The sequence below is a fragment of the Xenopus laevis genome, chromosome 7L (assembly GCF_017654675.1).
Source record: "Xenopus laevis strain J_2021 chromosome 7L, Xenopus_laevis_v10.1, whole genome shotgun sequence".
Lineage (NCBI taxonomy): Eukaryota > Metazoa > Chordata > Amphibia > Anura > Pipidae > Xenopus > Xenopus laevis.
The window spans coordinates 97,631,053-97,651,839 of NC_054383.1; the positions used below are offsets into that span (position 1 = coordinate 97,631,053).

Genomic DNA, 20,787 nt, shown 5'->3' on the forward strand with positions numbered 1-20,787 from the left:
GTAAAAATACAAGTTTTTTCACTGCAAGACCCGTGGTGCTGTTTTTTTTGTTCTTTTTGTATATATAAATATATATATATATATATATATATATATATATATATATCATACATTTGACAATTATATTGTTGATTGGGCCAGATTCAGTTAAATGAGGACAACTTTTCTCCTAATTGAAATCCAGATTTTACAACAGACTTAAAGGAACAGTAACACAAAAACATAAAAGTGTTTTAAAGTAATTCAATAAAATGTACTGTTGCTATGCATTGGTAAAAGCTGTGTGTTTGCTTTAGAAAGACTACTATAGCTTAAGAAAAAAGGCTGTTGTGTAGCCATGGGGGCAGCCATTCAAGCTGGAAAAGGATAACAGGCACAGGCTACTTAGCAAATAAGAGATAAGCTCTGTAATAGAATACAATGGAATTCTACAGAGTGCATCTGGTATCTACTGTGTAACCGGTGCTTTGCAGTGGCAGAACTACTGGGGGAGCCCCCGGCAGCCGCGCCACTGTAATACGGGCCGAAAATACGCGTACGGAGGGGGGCCCGACTGCGCGTCACGCACCAGGACCCGTCCCCCTCTAGTTACGTTAGGGAAACAGTACAATATTTGCACAATATAAAATATATGTTAATTACATTAAAACACGTTTTTGTTGTTACTGTTCCTTTAAACACCATGAGATAAGTTTTTCTCATTGAATTGAATCTGGCCCATAATGAGAGATGTCACACCCTGCTATTAGTCAATGCAACAAAAGCAAAGCACTCCCATTGTCCTGCTGCATCACACACTATATAACTAGATGGGCCATTGAGAAAATAACATTGGGCACTTTAAAAGAGGAAGACATGGACACCCATTGTAAGTACAACCATTGTTTATGCCTACTGTATTTAACAGGGATGATCTATTGCTTTCTACCTTCTGTTGGACTACAACTTCCAGAACCTATGGGCAGCAGGTTGGACTGCCCCTTTCCTAAACTTCTGCAGAATGACTAGTTTTGTTTGTGTGTGTAAATGTGGCAGTATAATGTCTGAGGTCTTCTGTTGAAATTAGACAATCAAACCCAGTTTTTACTTTTCCCCAAGTTACCAGAAAAAACACCTTGAAATAAATTCCCTGAAACAGTAAAACGGGGGTATGTAAAATCAGGGTTTTTCTGTAAAAATTGTGTAAACTGAAAAAAAACCCCTTAAAATGCAGAAAAACTCACATTTACAAGGGAAGACTGTATTTTTTTTGTTTTTTTTAAAATAAAAAATGAAAACGGGCAAAATTATGTAAAATGTGGTAAAACATAATTCAAACCTGGGAAATGTTGCCATTGAAATGCATTAGAACACGAAGTGACTGTAAAAAAGCACTTTAATCCTCTTCCATTCTGGAGTTCCCCATCAAACTACAGTTCCCAATGAACAAACCATGGGAGTACTCAGTGTTGAGTTTATGGTTAATCTATTCTATACCCTGTAGCAAGATGCTTTTTGTCAGGTTCCTCAAGATGATGCTAGAATAAATGACATACCTTCCAACTGTCCCATTTTTCCCGGATTCTTACTGAAATGTCCCAACTTTCTCTTTAATCTCCTGTACTGAACAGCCAGAAAAAGATACAACGTTTCTAACCTTGGCTTTTGGCAAACAGCCCAAAACGCTCAGCAGGTGCAACTTTGATACTTTTGTAACAAAGTTAAGCAAGTCTTTTGGGGAAACTGTGACTTGCATCTAAAAGGGCAATTCACCTTCATTAACAAAACTGTAATAATATAAAAACCACACAAATGTGTTCAAACTTTCATCACCTGCCAAATTTCATAAAATAAACATGCTAAAAATTGTAAAATAGGCGCTGCACTATGCGTGCCAATTTCCCCCCCCCTTTCTATTTTCAAAATGTTGGAAGGTATGAAATTCTAATTGTGTATTTCCAGAATTTTTAGTCAACAAATGCGTGGTCAAATATTGCTCACACACCAATTTTGTCAGCACCTTTTAGGCAATAAACTTGGCAATGGGTGCATGTCCATCATCTTATGCCGACTGGCATGCTGTGGGTTCTGGCAAATGCCAGAGGAGTTGTTTGAAGATGCCATAGACACTCACTATTTATTGGGGTGGTTGGGGCTGTTTATCCTCTGTGTACCTAAAATGCCAGCACCTATTTTGATTCTCAGTCCAGACCTGCACTTACAATTGACAGCACCACCAAATAAAATATAATTTAAAAGCCTTTATTCAATTGTGGGTTCAGACCCTGGCACCAGCAACGTTTCAGACCGACACCAGTCTTTTATAAAGCTTGATAAAATAGCAGGTTTAGTCTGAAACGTTACTGGTGCCCAGGTCAGAACCCACAATTGAATAAAGGCTTTTAAAGGAACAGTAACATCAAAAAAGTGCTTTAAAGTAACAAACATATAATGCAGTGATGCCCTGCACTGGTAAAACTGATCTGTTTGCTTCAGAAACACTAATTATCTATATAAATAAGCTGCTGTGTAGCAATGGGGACAGCCATGCCAAGGAGCAAAGGCTCAAGTTACACAGCAGATAGGAGATAAACTCTGTAGAACAGGGCCGGGCCAAGCCGAATGGGCCTCCTAGGCAACCCGGTTGGCTAACCCCGCCCCCACACCATAATGTGGGAGGGAGGGATGGACAGAGGAGGGAAAGACAGACAGAGGAGGGAAGGATGGAGGGACAGAGGAGTGAGCGACAGAGGTGGTGTTATCTGGTATCCACTATTTAACCTGTGCCATATAGTCTTTTTTCAATTTCCCCCATTGATACACAACAGCTTGTTTATATAATCAATAGTTATGTTTTTGAAGCAACAGTACATGATATTTTCATTACTTTAAAACAATTCAATCTTTTGGTGTTACTGTTCCTTTAAAGGAGAAGGAAAGGCTAAAATTAAGTAAACGTTATCAGAAAGGTCTGTATAAATACACCAGAAAATCCTCAAAGTAATGTTGCTCTGAGTCCTCTGTCAAAAGAAACACAGCTTTTATTTCCTTCTATTGTGTACACATGGGCTTCTGTATCAGACTTCCTGTTTTCTGCTTAAACCTCCAGGGCAGGGCTTGAGCATGCTCAGTTTGCTCCTTTCCCCCTCCCTCCTCCCATCCCTGCTGTAATCTGAGCTCAAACTTTGAGTAAATTCAGTCACCTTCACCTGTGTATCGTGCTCACTCTCCAGTCAGGCCACACCAGAAGACCCATAGACAATTTCAGCAAACAAAAGGTATGGATGGAGCACATAAGACGCAGTCTCTGCCGCAAATAATTATTTATTGCATCACAACATGTTTCGGATCCCAAGGATCCTTTATCAAGTGAAATACAAAAATACAAACACACCTTATAAAACCAACCCCACCTTACAGCTCCACCCCTGTAAATTAGTATAATTAATTTGTAAGTGCTGCCAAGTGCTTCCTTCTTCCACTCGTTAGGTACTCCAAGTTACACGTCCAAACAGTAGAAGCAACCCTTCATAATGTCCAAAAAACTGTGAATATTCATAGCTGCCCAAATAGAAATAGAAATATATCCATTTTTTAATTTAAATAGTGAAAAACAACTTAACACACTGTAACATAAAATGTTGCACATTAAAATAGCCAAAACATTTTTTGACATATAGGAACAATTGTTGCATTACTAAAACAAACTGCATACAGCAGCTACAAGAATAAACTTAGGTACTACTCATATTAAAGTCTACCTACCATTGTAATCCAAAAACATGTCATTTAAAATTAGGAATTATACCTAATCAAATAGGGATTATACCCAAATCCAGTGTAAAAAACACTGTAAACCACAACATTTTTTAAAAAAAATTCAACGTATTATATATACTGTAGTTTAGGGTCAGTACAAAAAACACACCTTACCGTACCCCAACTTTTAGTTCAATTGACTTTGTAAGATAAGTGGGCCAGTATCAAAGAATTCTGAAAAAAGAAAAGTTTTTAATATTAGACACTATTTACAAAAAACTTTTTATGCTCCAAATTTCATTTAAGCCTTTCGGAGCTAGAGAATTTAGTTTTAAGATCCATTCACCTCTCTTTGTAACACCTACCTCCTCTGCTCAGTGGTTGGACTACCTCCAATACAGCCCATTTTAATTGCCCATGTGTGTGTTTTGGTCAAATATTGCTGCAATGATACCAGGGGAAACCACCTTGGAAATCAATAAAATAAATAAGGCTCAGTTGAGTCCTGTCTAGTGAACGGCTAAGCACTGCTACACAACAAATGATAGTAATTTAACAAGCCCAGAAAATGTGGAGAAAGGTATCATACATGGGGCTGCCGTCTGTCACTTTGATATATACAAATAAAATGGAGATAGAATAGTTGGGTTTAGCCTGGTATAACTGCGGTCAGTTAGGTAGGTATAAAGAGAACATAGCGGAGCCTGGGAGGACTGCTGTCTTCTGTCCGGGAACAATGAGACGAGTAAGCCGGCTAACTTTTTCAGTACAGTAATTACAATATTGGGCTAACTGATATACAGTGTTCTGTATTGTTTTCAGCTAAATGTAAAGACTTTTTAATTTGAAAAAATTATCCATGTACATCCATCCACCAGTGTTGCTGGGAAGGTGATACAGAAAAGTTAGGGACAGGGAGGCTTTCTAGTCATGCCAAATTGATAAATGGATCTATGGGGTGTGTTGATTTGGGTCAGTTCATGCTGCTTTGATTTTGTTTTTAACCTCTATCTTCTTTCTTACCCCAGTTCTCCAGTGTCTTCTATTATTAATCTCAATATGTGGTTGCAAAAGTGACCTTAGCCAGCTGCAGGAATGCCTTGATGATCCTGAATATGAAGAGTTGCTGGATATTGCCAAGAATGGACTGCACAGAACCAAGTCACCTCACAGGAAACACATTGTGGTGGTCGGTGCAGGCATGGCTGGCCTTTCTGCCGCAAAAGTTCTACTGGAGGCTGGCCACAGAGTAAGTCCATCGAGCTGTGTAAATTGGTACAAAAAGCTCTCCATACACTGCCAGATCTGCTTGTTGGAGCCAAATGAGTGTGTCAAATTTGGTCACTCACATGCAGGGCCATAGCAGACTGAGGGTTTCAGTCAGGATCATCAGGCCTCCAGACATGTACTGAAAATAAAGCTTTCCTTTGTATAATGTTATTGTTCTGCTAGTCAACTTTATGGGAAAGGCATATTTTGTCCCAGGAGATCTGTTAAAGCTGGTACAAAGGCATTAACTTTGCAGAATGTGCACTGACACTCCCCACAGCAACCATAGGTTGTAAAACAGCAAAAGAGCAAATGCAACAAGTAGTTGTAATATATATAGATATGCAAATGTGCAAAAATAATATAAAAATGTAAAATACAGCATAACAACCTTGAAATCTTTAACCAAATCTGTTATAATTATTGGTACACTGGAATAAAACATACTTTTCCCACTCCCAAATAACAGGTGACGGTGCTGGAAGCAAACAATCACGTAGGAGGTCGAGTTTTGACATACAGAGACCCAGAAGGCTGGTATGCTGAGCTCGGGCCTATGCGTCTGCCCACTGTACACAGGTATTTATATTTGGGGACTGGTTTTATTAGCCATGGAAGAGATGATTAACGAGGGCTTCCCTCTGCTACAAACAATGAACCAGACTCAGTGTTATAAGAAAAGCACCAACAAGTACTGACATTGAGATGAGCTCTAAACCAAATCCTGGATTGCATGCATGCCTAATTCTTAAAAATGTTTTCAATAGTTAGTTAGTCAAAAATGTCATCTATAAAGGCTGGAGTGACCGGATGTCTAACATAATAGTCAGACCCAACTTTATGAAGCTTTTGAATCTGACCTGCATGCTAAGGATGAAAAGCAAAATCACTAAACAGTTGTCCCATGTGGGCCTCCTTCAAGTCGCTGATTAAAGGAGAAGGAAACCCTGTAGAAAAAAACCCTGTACCCCCCTGGCTAATTGCCCCCCGGGGAAATGCCCCATACTTTATACTTACTCTAGTCGCAGATTCTGGCAGCGGACTTCAAGGCATCATCTTCCAGGTGATCTGTAAGCTGACTGGGAGATCGGTATGTCGGCGCATGCGCAGTTGGAGCAATTTGCTGGTACATGCGCCAAAACTGAGATCGCCGATTTCCCAGTCAACTTACCGAGGACCCGGAAGATGGATGCCGTGACCAGAATCTGCAACGAGGGGTAAGTATAAAGTATGGTGCAATTCCCCGAGGGGCAGCTAGCCTGGGGGAAGCCGGAGAGGGGTCTAAGTGGGTTGGGGGTAAGGTTTTTTTTTACAGGGTTTCCTTCTCCTTTAAGAGATGGAGAGCTGCAAAGCAAGAAGTTTTGTCCTTGCTATTATGTTAGACATCCAGTCACTCCAGCCTTTATACATTACAATTTTGGCTAACTAACTATATTAGTAATATTTTTTATTTTGCAAAGCCTATCTATTCACCCAGTTTTTATTTTTACACTGAACTGTTACTTTAAATACCAGGCCCAGACACCCCTAAAGATTAGAGACTTTCCTCCTGCCCCATCTTCTCCTGTATCCATTATGAATATGTGCTTAGGGAACAGTATAATGTGGAAAGATAAGAAGATAGCCTGAGGCCCCAGAGCTTTGACTACCCATATTGACTACCGGCAATCCAATAAAGTCGCTGCATTGTGCCTCCAGATCATTTTAAAGAGATGCTGGTTCATGGTCTGCTGGCTTTAAATGATATATTGAGGGAATATGCCTGCAATACCTACAGTAATTCCCTCTCCTGAAAGTGACTTGTAGCCATATCCAGAGTTGCAATTGCTGTAGCAATTGAGTGTATAGTGCTAAATATATAAAATAAAATCTTCTGTACCACCCTCTGGGAATCATAAATGTTTATTAACCACACACCCTGTAACCAACCTTATCAATCCATAGATCACCAATAATATGTGCTCGCTATTTCTCCCTACAGAATCGTACGTGAATATGTCCGGAAGCTTGGACTGCAACTTAACACATTTATTTCTTCGGACCCTGACAATATATACATGTTTAACAATATAAGGAAAACTCAGAGGGATGTGATGAGCAATCCAAATCAGTTTAATTTCGAGCTTAAGGATTCAGAAGAGAAGAAAAACATAAGCAGTCTTTATGGTGCTTCAATTAAAAAGGTATGCCCCATTTCTTTTTATGCCTTGTTTTTGTTATTTTATTTAATATATTGAAGGGGTGGTTCAACTTTATGTTAAATGTTTGAAGGTTACTGAAAGGCTAATTATAAGCAACTTTTAAACTGACCTTCATTTTTGCTTTATTATAGTTTTTGAATTATTTGCTTCTTCTTTCGACTCTTTCCAGCTCTCAAATAGGGGTCACTGACCCCATATGTACAAATGTATTGTTATTGCTATTTTCTATTATTCATCTTTCTGTTCAAGTCCTCTCCTATTCATATTTCAGTCTCTTATGCAAATCAATGCATAGTTGCTGGGGTAACTTGGACCCTAGCAACAAGATTGCTGAAATTGCAAACTAGAGAGCTGCTGAATAAAAAGCTAAGTAACTCAAAAACCAAAAATTAAAAAAAAAAGCAAAAAAACTGTCTCAGGATATCACTCTCTCCATCATAATAAAAGTGCATTTAAAGGTGAACAACCCCTTTAAGTACAGTTAAAGTCGTGTTCATAGCCCATGATTCAGAATTATCTGAATTGGACCATCTCACATAGACTCCATTTTAATCAAATAGTTCCTTTTTATCTGTAAATATAAAACAGTACCTTGTACTTGAACCCAACTAAAATATTATTAATCCTTATTGGTAGGGAAACCCATCCAAATGATTTTTTTAGTAGATTGTAGACTTAAGGTATGGTGATCCAAATTATGGAAAGACTCCTGATCCAGAAAACCCCAGCTCCCGAGCATTCTGCATAACAGAACCAAAACCTGTACCTGCGTACATTACACATGATACACAGGGGTCAATTTATCAAAGAGTGAAGTTCCGCCACTAGAGTGAAATTCCGCAGCTCTCAATTCATTTCTATGGGATTTTGAAAGGCGTATTTATCAATGGGTGAAAGTGAAAGTTCACCCTTTGATGAATACGCCTTTAAAAATCCCATAGAAATGAATGGGGAGTGGCAGCATTTCACTCTAGTGGCGGAACTTCACTATTAACTTCACTCTTTGATAAATGTACCCCATAGTGTCGGACTGGGACACCAGGGGCCCACTCAAAAAACTTAGACCAGGGGCCCACCAAAGAACCATAGACCAGGGGCCCACTCTCAGTACAATTATTATTTCTCTTTCCACTCAACCTCTATTCTCCTAGTCTCTATTCTTTACATGCTATAATCTATTATTCCATCTATTTAGCCTCTTTGTTCTCAAAGAAATAAAAAATGGCCACGAAATAGGCCAAATATTTAGCAGCACAAGGGCCCCCTGACACCTGGGCCCACCGGGAGTTTTCCTGGTATCCCGGAGGGCCAGTCCAACACTGATGATACACCAGATTCAGACAAATTGAAGAGAGTTCCTCCACGTAAAAGTACACTTCTCCAGATATGAATGGGTCAAATACTCCTTAGTATGCTCAGCATATTCAGATAGCACAACAATTGGAGGTGCCATCAGTTGGCTAGCTGAGGCCTTTCTCAAAGAGAGAAGGCAGAAACGTTAGTCTCTGTTATTTTATTAATACATTTTGTTTATATTTTTAAGACCTGATCTTTTTGGAAGTGTATGTGTGTGTGTACATATATATATATATATATATATATTTCCTTTTTTTATTATTATTTTTTATTTTACGTAAAAGTAACTGAATAAGCTTATGTTAGAGGGTACTGATTGCCTTGTATGTGCTAACATATGGAACTATGCTTGGCCTTTTCTAGCTTCTTGATGAAATGAACGGAAAGGAATGCTCAGAAATACTGGATATTTTTGACAGAGCTTCCATAAAAGTAGGTGTCAGTGCATCTTATTTGATCATATTTTCACTGTTGAAAAGTAAAAAGGCAAAAGACATGTTCAGTTATTTCAATAGTAAGCAAGCATGTTCTTTTTCTTACAGTCTTACCTGGTGGAAGAAGCGGCTCTTAGTAGGGGAGCAGTACAAATGGTTGGGCATTACATGAATCTGAACGCAGAGTTCTACATCTCTTTCCTGGAATCTGTCATTGGCGAAATCTATTTCGGCAACAGCAGGTACAACAAGGAATAAAGTTTACTGTTACTTTTCTTTTGGGGCTGGAAACCTGTGCAGGGGTATAAAAAGGAGTCACCACAAGCCTTCTGTGTAAACACCCTTAAAGGGGTGGTTCATCTTTACATTCACTTACAGTATGTGATAAAATGGCTAATTCTAAGCAAATTTTCAATTGCCCTTCATGTTTTATAGTTTTTGACATAGTTGCCTTCTTCTAACCCTTTCCAGCTTACAAATAGGGGGGGGGGGGGCTCAGACTCATTGTTAATTTTTATTACTTATCTTTATATTCAGGCCCTCTCCTAATAATCTCGTCTCTTATTCAAATCAGTGCACGGTTACTGGGGTAATTTGGATCCTAGCAACCAGACTGCTAGAATTGCAAACTGGAGAGCTGCTGAATAAAAAGCTAGTTAACCCAAAAACAATTGAAAATTGTCTCACTGTTATCACGCTCTATGTTGTACTAGTAATAAAAAAAAAACATACTAATAATAAAAAATTAAAAAACATACTAAAAGTTAATTTAAAGGCGAACACCCCTTTAAGAAACAAATTACAGTAAGCCTTGCATTTTGAAATATTATCTTCTGGTATAATGAAAGGAAAGACATTATAAACTAACTGGCACCCCACAAATGGAAAGATCACACCTATGCACAATAAACAATACTCAAAGATGCACTCAAATGTTCAGCAGAAACTGCAGCTCCTTTTCTTTTTCTCATCTGCTGATGCATCATGAACTGACCAGCGCAATGCATCAACACCTAACATGCCCAATCTCTGGACTAACCAAAGTCGTGGCCATAGATTTGTTGGCCCAGCAGATCATCAGCTTTAAAGCAAAACCCTGACAGTGAAAGTGTGCAGATTCCACGTTCTACTGTCCTTTCTTCTGCACAATCACCCAGGAAGTCCTGCTTCCTAAAGGGTGTGGGGTGAATATGACTCTTCACTGTGTTATAGGGAGTTCCTAAAAGACAACTAATATCCAGGGCTGGGCCACAGTATAATAGCAGCTCCTCTACTCATTTCACAATACTGGCTGTGTTAACATATTCATTTTATTGCTACAAATGACAGGTTAACAACACTATGCTTGCTAGAGAGATGCAATGTGTTTTTTTTGGAGGAAAACAAATCATTTGGTGATTTCGAGGTTTAGGTATACCAAACATTTTTAGTGTAGAAATGACTGTCCCCCTATTAAAGCTTTAGTGTATGGGTATTAAAAAATACAATTCTATTCATCATATTTTATATTTAGTGGATGTTTAATAAACAGCTTTGGATTTCTCACTGTGGTTTCTCAGTTGAGGTTATGTGGAAAAGGTGAATAAACACTATCTGAAGTTTCAGAAATGAATTCAACTGTATTGTTTACACAGATATACTGGATTTCACAGATCAGAAACTATCACTGTCTGTCTCTATGCTCCATAGGATTAGTGCCCCTGCCCCCTTAGGCTCACAGTGTAATTCAGCCCCTCCCTCACCTTGTTACATTGTGAAATGATGGCTTCTGGGACTTGAAGTCCAATTGCTTTCCAGACTATCTGTGCACCACCCACTACAGAAGGCAGAGGGACTTTGTGAGGGATGAGAGGGTTGCCTTACACTGTCAGCCTAAGGGAGTAAGGCAAAAGGTCCTTACAATTGTATGAAAAAAATGAATCAAGGTTCTCAAGAAAGTAGTAATAACTCCTCACATTAAGGAAGAGGCCCAGGGGCACCGCCCTCAGCAAGACGAAACGCTTAAGGCTGCACATGTGGACATAATAAACTTTTTTTAATTTAATTAAATTGCCTGGTGGAAGAATGCCTTCATTTTGAGTGCCTGCTCCACAAGTCAAAATGTCCTTACAAACAACATGGCTTCCTCTCAATCTGTGGAATCAGCTATATTTACATAAAAACACAATCATTTCTGGAAGTTCACATAGTTTTGATACACCATTTTTAAAACTTATTTTCTCTTTAACGTATTTACAAATGTAATTGCTACTAAAAGTGGTATCCATCTCTTGCTATTCTCTGCACTGGTGTTTCTGACTATTAAAACAATACAGCAACTGCTCTGTGAAGAAGCACGCAAGGCATTGTAGTTGGTGGAGTCTTGGCTGGAGGAGAACGGACGTCTAATACATTGTTTCCAGAAATAGAACCAGGAATGTAGAAAGAGATCCTACTTTCCATAGCAATTACATTTACAAAAAAAAACTGAAAAATGTTTAATGAATGTATATTGGGAATTAGGCAATATTTTTGGGTTCACCTTTAACCAGAGATTTTCCCTTACTCTTTTCTCCAGGCTTGATGAGATCACAGGAGGGTTTGATCAGTTGCCATTGGCACTGTACAAGAGTATTAAAGAAGTCGTCTACTTAAATTCTACCGTGGAAAAGGTGATTAAGAAACAGCGGTCTGTTATTGTGCAATACCGCAAATATAAATCCTCTGGACTTACTAGTCTTGAGGCTAACTATGTTATCATCACTTCAACTGCTAAAGCCACCAGGCGCATTCAGTTTCTGCCCCCTCTAAGCCCCAAAAAGAACAATGCACTCAGTTCTGTCCATTACACCAGTGCTACAAAGATTATACTAGCTTGCAATGAAAGATTCTGGGAGGAGGATGGGATATTTGGAGGAAGATCTGCTACTGATCTGCCAATCCGATATGTCTTTTACCCAAGTCACAATTTCACCAGCGGGAAAGGCATCCTGCTGGTTTCCTACACACTGGGAGATGACTCCATGTTCTTTTCAGCCCTCAGTGATGAACAATGTGCTGATGTGGTTTTTAATGATTTAGCCGCCCTCCACAAAAAGCCAAAAGAAGAACTCCGAAGGGCCTGCCCAAAGATTGTGGTGAAAAAGTGGTCCCTGGATCCTTACACTATGGGGGCTTTTGCCCATTTCACCCCTTACCAGTTTGGTGACATTTATGAACATTTAGCAATGCCTGAAGGAAGAATATATTTTGCGGGGGAATACACATCTTTTCCTCACGGCTGGATTGACACAGCAATAAAAAGTGGTTTGAAAGCAGCAAGAGACATCCACAAGGAGGCCACGATATGGTACCATAAATAGTGTTATGGTGTGAGACAGAGGGCATAAAGGGATTCTGTCATGATTTTTATGGTGTGTTTTTCATTTCTAAATTAAACTGTTTACAATGCAAATAATTCGCTCTCTTCCTGAACCAATAAGTGTATTTTTTTAGTTGTAATATTGGTGTGTAGGCAGCGATCTCCGGTTATTTTGCCTGGTTACGTATTTTCAGAAAGAGCCAGCACTTTCTGATGCTTTCTGGCAGTCTGTTTCTTCTACTCAATGTAACTGAATGTGTCGCAGTGGGACATGGATTTTTACTATTAAGTGCTGTTTTTATATCTACCAGGGAGCTGTTATAATATGTTAGGGTGCTGCTCATCCTGATGGGTTAATCAGAGTTAACTTTTTAAGTATGATGTGGAGAGTGACATTCTGAGACAATTTGCAATTGGTTTTCATTTTTTTATTTGTGGTTTTTGAGTTATTTAGCTTTTTATTCTGCCGTTAATCTGGTCGCAATTTCAGTAATCTGGTTGTGAGTCCAAATTAACCTAGCAACCATGCATTGATTTGAATAAGAGACTGGAGTATGAATAGGAAATGGCCTGAATAGAAAGATGAGTAATAGAAAGTAGCAATAACAATACATTTGTAGCCTTAGGGTTCTTACTGACGAGCAGTTGAAGCTGCGCTCCCGTGTTCCGTTTTTCTGCGTTCAGCCGCAGGGGAGCGCAGGAATAGACGCATTTAGCTTTTTTCAATAGGGCTGTACTCACACAGGCGCGTGTAGGCACTGAACGCAGGAAAGATGCAACATGTTGCGTCTCAACCTGCATTCGGCGCCTACACGCGCCTGTGTGAGTACAGCCCCATTGAAAAAAGCTAAATGCGTCTATTCCTGTGCTCCCCTGCGGCTGAACGCAGAAAAACGGAACACAGGGGAGTGCCGCTTCAACCGCTCGTCAGTAAGAGCCCTTACAGAGCATTTGTTGTTTTAGATGGGTCAGTGACCCCCATTTGAAAGCTAGAAGGGCACATAATAAAAAAACTATAAAAAAAATAATGAAGACCAATTGAAAAGTTGTTTATAATTGACCATTCTATAACAATCTAAAGTTAACCCATACCTTTAAAACCTGCTCAGTCAGAGGGAAGGCTTGTCGAGGCCAATATGCTGTATAAAAGCAGCCCTGACAAAGCCTATTGGGGACATAGGATTTAGGGGTTGGATTTTATATTAATACTTAATCATATCAAATCTCACAACTGAAGCTGCAGTCTCAAACAGACTGTGTGAATCTGGATTTATAACAGAAATTGTAGCTTTCATGGGAATTTATCAAAGCATTTATTGTCTCCAGCTGTAATAATGATTTGTTATACCTTTAAGCACTGCGTATCTTGTCATTGCTATATAAATAAATGATGATGACATGGTATATATATATATATATATATATACAGTAGAACCCCCATTTTATGTTTTTCTGGGGGACCAGAAATAAATGGCGAAAAATCCATGAAAATGTAAAATCAGGGAAATGTATTATGTATAATATACAGGGCGGGACCACAAAACAACAATGATAAATAAGGGAAAGCTTAAAACACAGCATTATTTTTTATAGTTTGTTTGTATGGAGAGTTGAATGGTACAGAACATTTACTTTTGTATGTCACATCGTATATTTGTGTATTGATAGGGGAATCACATGACTATCAAACAGTGTAAATCACTATATAACATGAATAAAGTGATGGAATGTGCTTCCTTTTTGTGGTGTTTATTGAATGAGACCAATAGTGTAACCGCATAGGCAGCTGCTTATTAAACAAAGTGCCTCATTAAAGTACCTCACAGAGCGGTAACAGCCAATAAAGCGATGACCAAGGCGAGGTTCTAGAAACCGGACACGACGGTAGCGCCAGCAATTGAAGTTCTAGAAAACCACAACCAAAGAATACAGTGTGGAAATTGGGCCAGTACAGTTATTCCTGTGTAATAAACACAGCACAGCTGCACCCCTGCGATACGTTGGTTCCTCCCACTGTACTCACCGCGCCTTTTCTCAAGCTATTTTGCGAGTCTTCCGGGATGGAAGCGCAGTTTGCGTGACATATAGCGCCGCTCATATCTTTCACAAATACGCAAAACCTAAAGGCACAGTCATTGGGAAATGGAATTGGCAGTATGTAAGGCGCTGGTGGTTAGCAGTTTACTGAGCGTTTCAATCAAGAATAAAAGTACGCCCACACCCCAGATGGGACTCGAACCCACAATCCCTGGCTTAGGAGGCCAGTGCCTTATCCATTAGGCCACTGGGGCAGTTGTATTGGCACATTTTCAATCATTTTAATTCATTGAAGCTCGTCCATAAGCCAAAGAAACGGGTTAGTGAATAGGCGCGTCGCTTTGTACAGGAAGCTGTGGGCGGAAGAGCCGGCAGAGGAAGGAACGCTCAGCAGTTTTCAGTATGCGAGCGCAGGTGAGAAGAAAACATGGCGCCGGAAAGGAGCCCTGGAAATAAGAACGCGTTAGTAAATATCTCGTGCCCCATACAGCTATTCTAGAAGGCAGCCATACACGATCATCACTTGAACACGTAGTGAATCAATTGCTTTTTGTTTATTATCAATAGAGAGCTCAGAGCCATGCAGTATTAAGTCGTCAGGATGGCCGAGCGGTCTAAGGCGCTGCGTTCAGGTCGCAGTCTCCTCTGGAGGCGTGGGTTCGAATCCCACTTCTGACACAATCCTTTTTTCTTTTCCAATTCGCCTATTTTGTACTGTTCACCCTGACTAATACATAGGTTACCGTGCTTATAATAGCATTATGCTCGGTGTGTTTCTGCAACATATTGTATAATGCACGTTATATACATGTGTGAAGCTCTGCAAGGGGGGCAAGGAATCCTGCACACAGATGGGGGTGTAAACAATACACAGGCAGGGGTGCATGCAATACAATAGAAGGCAGGGGTTCGTGCAATACAGTACACATGCAGGGGAGCATACAATACACAGGCAGGGGTGCATGCAATACAATACACAGGCAGGGGTGCACCGTGCATATAATACACAGGAAGGTATGCATGCTATAAAGGCAGGGGAGCATATAATGTGATGTTAAACAGTGTTATTGCAATCAAAGGACAAAAGACAGTGTGGAATAAGAAATAAAAGGAAATACCTTGAACATCTCGTGTTCCATAGAGCTCTTATAGCTGGTGGGCTGAAACACCCTGAAACAACATCTCTTAAGATCCCATGGATAATATTCACCCCTCCAGACAAGGAAACAGAGTAACCGGGGACCTGTGTCTGCTCTCCAGTCTCACTCTGTCACAGTTGTATAAATAGGGCTATGGCTAATATCACATGGGGGCTGAAGTAGGCCAAACACCTGCCCATACACAGGCATTAGCCTCCTCTTCTGCCTGGACTATTGCATGGGCTCACGTGCCGGCACACTTGGCAGATTTCAGCAAAGAAATGCAAGAGTTTGTATTCTTGTGCCAAAATCAGCTGATGTGCCAGTACCCAAGCTGAAGAAATAGCTCCAGGTACAGGCAGGAGAGGAGACTAATACCCATGTAGGGGGCTGATCTTTCACCTGTATAATTCAGCAGGCCGATTTCAGCATTACCCTAAGGCTGGGGAAACACAGAGCATCGGCTCCACTACTCTCAGCTTGTCAACCTAAAAATGCCTGCTTTCTCATTTTTGGGCCAATCCCCGCTCAGGTCCGATTCATGTAGCAATTGGGAGGTGGAAGATGTACTTGTCAGTGCAGTTTTACTGATGTGCGAGAGTGGATCCACTTCTCTCAACCTGGAGTAGTGGAGCCAACGATACACTTGCCTTCACCAGGTTTAATGGGCCTTGGAAGTCCATGAATAAGAAGCCAATCACTGTGCAAATCTGTGCAATGTCTTGTACTAATGCTGCAGTCACTTGTGCCATTTATAAATAAGTGTTTTATAATATAATAAAGGGAAGCCCTAACTATTTTATTTGTTCAAAAAAAAAAAAGCCTTTAGTTCATCACATTTTTAGCCAATCTTTTTGTTTAACCCACTGAATTAAAGCGAAAAGTCTGCAGTTCAACTGCATCTGAATTGTTTCATTTAAAATTTATTGTGGTTATGTACAGAACCAAAATTAGAAAAAAATTGTCTCTGTACAAAGATTTATGGACCTAACTGTGCTAAACGGTATGTGTAAAACTGCAGCTGTCAGTAACAATCTATCAGCAGTTAATTGTGATCAGTCTGATCCCAGTTAGAACAAGAGAGCAAAGACCTTTGGCTCCCCTAAAGCTGGCCATAGACGCAAAGATCTGATTGTACGAATCGAGGATTCGTACGATTTTCGAACAGTGTGTGGAGAGTCCCGACATTTTTCGTCCGGCGGAGATCGGTCGTTTGGTCGATCAGACAGGTTAGAAAATTTCTGTCGGCTGCCGATAATATCTCTGCGTGTATTGCCGATCCTACGATTTTCAGTGGGAGACTGTCACTAGCTTTGGTTGGACATAGATATCGTACGATTGTTGTCAGGGGCAGAACATTGCTGATCTGTTCTTTAACTAATCTGACTGGTAAGACTTTGATCTGAATGGTTAGTGGCGGGTCAGGTAATGGGAAAGTCCGATCGTACGATGATTCGTACGATCGTATCTTTGCATCTATGGCCAGCTTTACTGTCATGGAGATGTAAGAAGAAAAACATTACTTTTTGCTAGTTACCAATATGCGTAATTGAAAAACAAAACTTGGAAGTTGGGTAACAAATGGCACTGAATATGTAGTACTAGGCAAAAAAGCTTGAGTATAAGGGGCAATTTTAATTGATTTGCCCTTGCAAAAATTAGTACAGGTATGGGGTCCGTTATCAGGAAACCCAGTATCCAGAAAGCTCTGAATTATGGGAAGGCCATCTCCCATAGCCTCCAAATTATCAAAATTCTAAAAAAACTATTGCCTTTTTCACTGTGTTAATAAAACAGTACCTTGTACTTGATCCAAACTAAAATATAATTAATCCTTATTGGAACCACAACCAGCCTGTTGGAGTTATTTAATGTTTACAGGATTTTCTAGTAGACTTAAGGTATGAAGATCTAAATTACAGAAAGTTTGTTATCTGGAAAACCTCAGGTCCTGAGCATTCTGGATAACATACCTGTAGCTCTATGGGCAGGGGACAAGACACTAGAAATCACCCATGTGCCACTGCCTTAAATACTATTCCAGTAAAATGATTCTTGCCAAGTGGTTTGCAACAGTAAATCTGGATCTGCAAATGGGACCTCCAGGCAGAAAGCTGGCAACAGAAACAACAAAACTACTGTAGAAATAAAAAACTAATGTAGAAGCTGCAAGGAAAAAAGTTATAGATGGGCTGATAGTACTTACACAGATAGGGTAGGGTCCTGAGGCAACTACAAAGGTACTAAGTTCCACCCACAATCAGATTTTTTACATTTCTCAGGGGCCCAAATTAACTTACAAAATCATTGATAATGTTTGCATATTAGTAGATAGAATCATATATACCCACCCCAACAGCATGTGACCCCATCAGTTAGATATCCCTACCCAAATTGATCTGACACAAGCAAAACCTTTATCCCATAGTTTCTCAGTTGCTGCTACATTACAAGTGGTTGCCAGTGACCTGGATATTTGGTCTTCGTATATCTTCAAAGACAAATAAATAACCCTCAAAACACAGAAGTAAAATTATAGCTTTCAAAATATTAGTAGTTTTTAAATATGCTAGTACAGGTATAGGATCCGTTATACGTAAACCCCTAAGCCAGAAGTCTCAGACAATCTCCCATAGACTAAATTTTTTACAAATAATACAAATTTTTATAAAATTTTTCCTTTTTAATAATAATAATAAAACTGTACATTGTACTTGATCCAGACTAAGATATAATTAATCATTTTGTAAGCAAAACTAGTCTATTGGGTTTATTTAATGTTTAAATGATTTTCTAGTAGACTGAAGATATGAAGATCCAAATAACAGAAATATCCCTTATCCGGAAAACCCCAGGTCCCGAGCATTCTGGATAACAGATGTCCCACACCTGTATAATAAAAATGAAACAAAAGCGCCTCCTGCTGGTCAGTTCTGCGGACCAAAAGAGGAAAGTCAGTTAATGGTGCCCTGCTTAGGAAGGAGCAGAGAAATATCGGATGACTCTTCTGTGCACTTTTCTAAGCAGAGCAACAGCAGAAGATTTACCCCTTTTTCTTCTGAAAATGTTAGAAGAAAATGTCTGTACAACATTGAAGGGTTAACATGCCTACGTGCCGACCCTTGTAGGCCTCTGTACTTGTTTTTCTGTACGACCCTGTACTCTCTTCTTAGACAACCTTGCATAAGTATCATCATGTACTATAAACAATATTATCAGCTTGCCTCAGACAAAATATCTTAGCTAACGCGAATGCACATATTTGTCTCTCTTGTCCATCCTGAATGCTATACCTATTACAGACATATACTATGCTAATAACTATGCTGATACGTCACTATATTGGGACGTCTTTACTTATAACCTATATAAGCCTATGTTTGACCTTCAATAAACGGAACTTGTTATTCTGATCCACTCGTTGGTGTTTCTTTGTGCAAGTTCCCCGGATCCGGAATGCTAGGCATTGTTGGTCAGACGAAATCCAAAGGTTCCAGTAGCAGTCGGTTCGTTGTCCCCTTCAAACATATCATCGTGAAACTGTATTTTAAATGGAAAAATATGTTTTAAAGCAAAAGGAAAGGCATAATCATTGGGGGGGGGATTATATAATAACTTACTTGAGACACTGGTAGGGTTGCCATCTGGCCTGTAAAAATGATGGTTGATCCCAATATTATTAATAAGAAAAAAAGATAAATAATAGGAAGGCCGGTATTTTTTTCCAGAAAAAGCAGCAACATTAAACACTAGGGCGGTGCACGTTTGCTATAAACAACACTGGCCTATGATACTACTGTAGGAGCATCACAACACCATATTATTACTGTTCTTCGATCCTCTCTGAGCCCCAGGTTAGGTGTGTATACATAGTTTATTAAAAAAGCTGGCTCTTTGCTTATAATCTTGGCTTTTCACTCTACTGCCCATGCACACCCAAACCAGGCCGTAGAGAGGAAACAGGAAGACAAAAAACAGATGGCGGCATGGCGCTCTTGTAGTAGTACCCTGGGTCAGTAGGGTTATCATCTAAAAGAGGCACCAACCCAGGGTCTCAGGTAAACAATTATAATCACTCTGGGGGGGTGCCCAACACTTTGAAACTCTCAATAATAATGCTTTTGCTTATAATTTAAATTTAGGATTTACACACTCTTCATATTTCCCTTATTTATATGTAATTTCATTGCACAAACCCCCATATGTAATAAAAGGCACTAGGAGCAGTTGCTTATAGCAACCAATAAGATGTTTGCTTTTAAACAGGTGACCAGTAAATGCTACCTGCTGATTGGTTGCTATGGGTTACTGCTCATGGGCAAACTTAGTGCTTTTTATTACATAACCCCCATACAGATTTACATTGTTATAAGACATAGGGCCCTTATTTATAAGGCTAATGGCACACAACATTTTGGCCAATCAGTCCTGCGTGTGTGGTGACAAGAAAGAATAAGATGCATCTGTCACTCTACACATGGGGCCAGGGAATGCAAACATTAGTGTTTAATAGCCAAAACAGACAGATCTCAATTCTTTCTGTCACTACATCCAGAAAAGGGGCAGGTTGGACTTTTCTCTGTGTTTTCACACTGGGACGTAAAAAAAACACTGTGTTCCATGAATTATTTTATAAATATAAATGGGAGCTGTTATATTGCTTCCTTTGGAGAAATCTTAAAGGAGAACTAAACCACCATTGTGATAAGTCCCCATTGGCCCCCTCCGCTGGCCCCCCCTCCCTGCCTCCCCCCTATAGGCAACCGAAAATGCAGAGTGGGCACAGCGAAGCTCACGGGCGCCATCTTCTTCTCTTCGGTAATCTTCGCGAAGTGAGCGGCATAATGGCACATGCGCAGTTGTAGCAATCTTCCAGTTCGCGACAACTGCACATACGCTGAAAGAGATGGAAATTGCTGAAGGGGAGAAGGAAGCCACAAAGGTTACCGAAGAGAAGAAGATGGCGCTCGTGAGCTCCGCTGCACTTACTTTGCATTTACAGTCGCTATTTCTAGGGGGAAAGAATTCAGGGTTAAGACTGTGCAGGGAGGTTGGCCAGTGGGGACTTATCACAATGGGGGGGGGGGTTTAGTTCTCCTTTAAGTTAAAATTCATTGGTTTCAGAAAGCAGCATTCTCTAACGTGAAAGCCGATAGAAAAGTTTGTTTTCAGAACTGAATTCTCTTGGAAAAGGTTATCTTTTAGCAATTACATCAGCCTTGTTAGCAAGGCTTACATTCTTTTTGTATAAATGTTAAGCCAGGCATATGGGC

The 20,787-nt window shown here is 39.8% G+C and overlaps 1 protein-coding gene, 1 long non-coding RNA gene and 2 other non-coding genes across 6 annotated transcripts; 2 read left to right on the plus strand and 2 right to left on the minus strand.

Annotated features, from left to right (window-relative positions):
- The first annotated feature begins 766 nt into the window (after positions 1-766).
- Positions 767-12,452, plus strand: LOC108696562 (L-amino-acid oxidase). Its single transcript, XM_018226044.2, has 7 exons — positions 767-868; positions 4,767-4,987; positions 5,477-5,586; positions 6,989-7,190; positions 8,928-8,996; positions 9,107-9,240; positions 11,556-12,452. The coding sequence occupies exons 1-7, from the start codon at positions 856-858 to the stop codon at positions 12,337-12,339; spliced, it is 1,533 nt and encodes a 510-aa protein (XP_018081533.1). The 5' UTR covers positions 767-855; the 3' UTR covers positions 12,340-12,452.
- Positions 3,103-15,580, minus strand: LOC121395569. Of its 3 annotated transcripts, none has more exons than XR_005962560.1 (4): positions 15,494-15,580; positions 9,113-9,290; positions 3,908-3,972; positions 3,103-3,540 (listed from the first exon to the last, which is right to left on the minus strand). It is a non-coding gene; the product is annotated as an uncharacterized LOC121395569 (long non-coding RNA). The 3 variants fall into 3 exon arrangements; XR_005962559.1 differs by lacking the exon at positions 15,494-15,580 and adding an exon at positions 14,158-14,564; XR_005962561.1 differs by lacking the exon at positions 15,494-15,580 and adding an exon at positions 10,038-11,001.
- Positions 14,557-14,629, minus strand: trnar-ccu. Its single transcript has one exon. It is a non-coding gene; the product is annotated as a tRNA-Arg (tRNA).
- trnal-cag lies at positions 14,971-15,053 on the plus strand. Its single transcript has one exon. It is a non-coding gene; the product is annotated as a tRNA-Leu (tRNA).
- Positions 15,581-20,787: the final 5,207 nt, after the last annotated feature.

Bases quoted from the DNA above. Each gene is read 5' to 3' on its own strand.
- LOC108696562 (XM_018226044.2), top strand. The intron at 5,587-6,988 runs GTATTTATATTT...TTCTCCCTACAG, and splicing joins CGTCTGCCCACTGTACACAG to AATCGTACGTGAATATGTCC. The intron at 7,191-8,927 runs GTATGCCCCATT...GGCCTTTTCTAG, and splicing joins ATGGTGCTTCAATTAAAAAG to CTTCTTGATGAAATGAACGG.